Consider the following 1,581-nt stretch of genomic DNA (forward strand, 5'->3'; position numbering starts at 1 on the left):
AGCTCAGGAATTCTGGGAGTTGAAGTCCACGAGTCATAAAAGAGCCAAGGTTGCCCACCCCTGGTGCTAGGCCAAAGGCAATTCTTTGGAAGAAAGTTTAACGGTGCTTCCTTAGAAAAAGTGAGGTAGCCCAACTGGGAAAGAAAGCGAAAGTCCAAGACTTCAGCAAATTTGCATTATTATTATTATTCCCCTCCCTCCCCCCCCTTCGGGCAAGAATGCGATCCGGACGTATCAATTCCCCGTTTCTCTGGCTAGAGTCGGCGGGCAAAGCCACCAGCGAAATACGGGGAGACTAGGGGGAAAAAAACAAAACAAAAAAAAAGGGGGCGGCGGGTGGCAGCCCCCGTCTCGGCCCTTTTTAAAGTGCAGCGCCCGGTCTCTTCTAAAAAAAAAAAAAAAAGGACGACGCCGTCCCAGCCCCAAAAACGAGGATGTGTAAACGGGCGGGCTGACACGGGTCTTCCTGGGTCTTCTGAAGCCGTCTCTCCTCCTCCCCCGGGCTCGTGAGGAAGAAGGCCCCTCTCTTAGCAGCAAGGCAGGCCCGGGATCCGGCGCAGCTTCACCACGGGCGTCAGGTTGACCCGCAAGAGGCGCTGGGCCTGCCGCCGGGCCGCTTCCAAGTCGCGCCGCTTCCAGATGTCGCCGCGCACCCGGACCGGGGGGAAGGAAGCCGCCGCTACAGCCGCCCTCCGGCTTTCCTCGGGGACCCCGCCGTCCCCCTCCAAACGCGTCCGTGGCGGGTCTGGCCGCCCCCCCTCGCAAGGCCGGGGCTCGTCGGGGGCCGTCGGGGCGGCGCTCAGCCCGTCCTGCCGGCGCTTCTTGGCCGCTCGCTTGGCGCCTCCCGCTCGCCGGCTCTTGGCGTCGCTTCGCGGGCGTTTCCCCTTGTTGGCGGCTCCTCCTCCTCCTCCTCCTCCTCGCCTGCTGCCGCCGCTGGGCCCGGGGCCGGCCCGTGTCCCCGCCGCCCAGCCCCGGGGCAGCTCCGGCACGACGGCGCGGCACGAGGCGTAGCCGTAGACGTCCTTGCTGCGGAGGATGACCGGCGAGAACTCGTGCTTGAGGCTGCAGAGGAAGTCCCAGAGCTCGGCGTCGGAGCTCATGAAGGCCGTCGAACGGGGCACCAGCAGCTTCAAGGCGTCGCCCAGCGCTTTGGTGCCGCTGCCGAAGAGGGCCTGCGAGCGCGAGTGCACCACTTTCTCCGAGGCCGCCGGGGCTGCGGGGGCCGGAGGCAGCCCCGCTGCCGCCTTCCCTCCTCCTCCTCCTCCTCCTCCTCCGCCGCCTCCCGCCGGCTTCATCCCGGCTCTAGCGCCACGGCGGCGGCGGTGGCTGTTGCTGCTGCTGCTGGCTCGCGTCCTCTCCAGCGCCGCCAGCGGCCGGCCAGCAGCTCCTGCGAGCTAGGACTTCGCTGCAGCGATACCAGCCCTTCTTCTCCTCCTTCTCTCCTTTCTCCTCCTCTTCTTCTTCTTCCTCCTCCCCGCCGAGAGTCACTTTCTTTTCTCCCTTCTCGATTTCTCTTTGGGGCGCAACTTCTGCGCTGCAACAGGGCGGGCGGGCGGAGGCGCCCAGCGATGCACCACGCCC

The 1,581-nt window shown here is 65.5% G+C and overlaps 1 protein-coding gene across 1 annotated transcript; it reads right to left on the reverse strand.

Annotated features, from left to right (window-relative positions):
* Nucleotides 1-527: 527 nt before the first annotated feature.
* Nucleotides 528-1,295, reverse strand: CCDC71L (coiled-coil domain containing 71 like). The gene has a single exon (XM_029286743.1). It carries the CDS (start codon nt 1,293-1,295, stop codon nt 528-530), a length of 768 nt encoding a protein of 255 aa, XP_029142576.1.
* Nucleotides 1,296-1,581: the final 286 nt, after the last annotated feature.

Source organism: Protobothrops mucrosquamatus, unplaced genomic scaffold (genome assembly GCF_001527695.2).
Source record: "Protobothrops mucrosquamatus isolate PMUCROS unplaced genomic scaffold, P.Mucros_1.0 scaffold4794, whole genome shotgun sequence".
Lineage (NCBI taxonomy): Eukaryota > Metazoa > Chordata > Lepidosauria > Squamata > Viperidae > Protobothrops > Protobothrops mucrosquamatus.

Coding starts and splice junctions, on each gene's coding strand:
- CCDC71L (XM_029286743.1), bottom strand. CDS start 1,295: ATGAAGCCGGCGGGAGGCGGCGGAGGAGGAGGAGGAGGAGGAGGAGGG.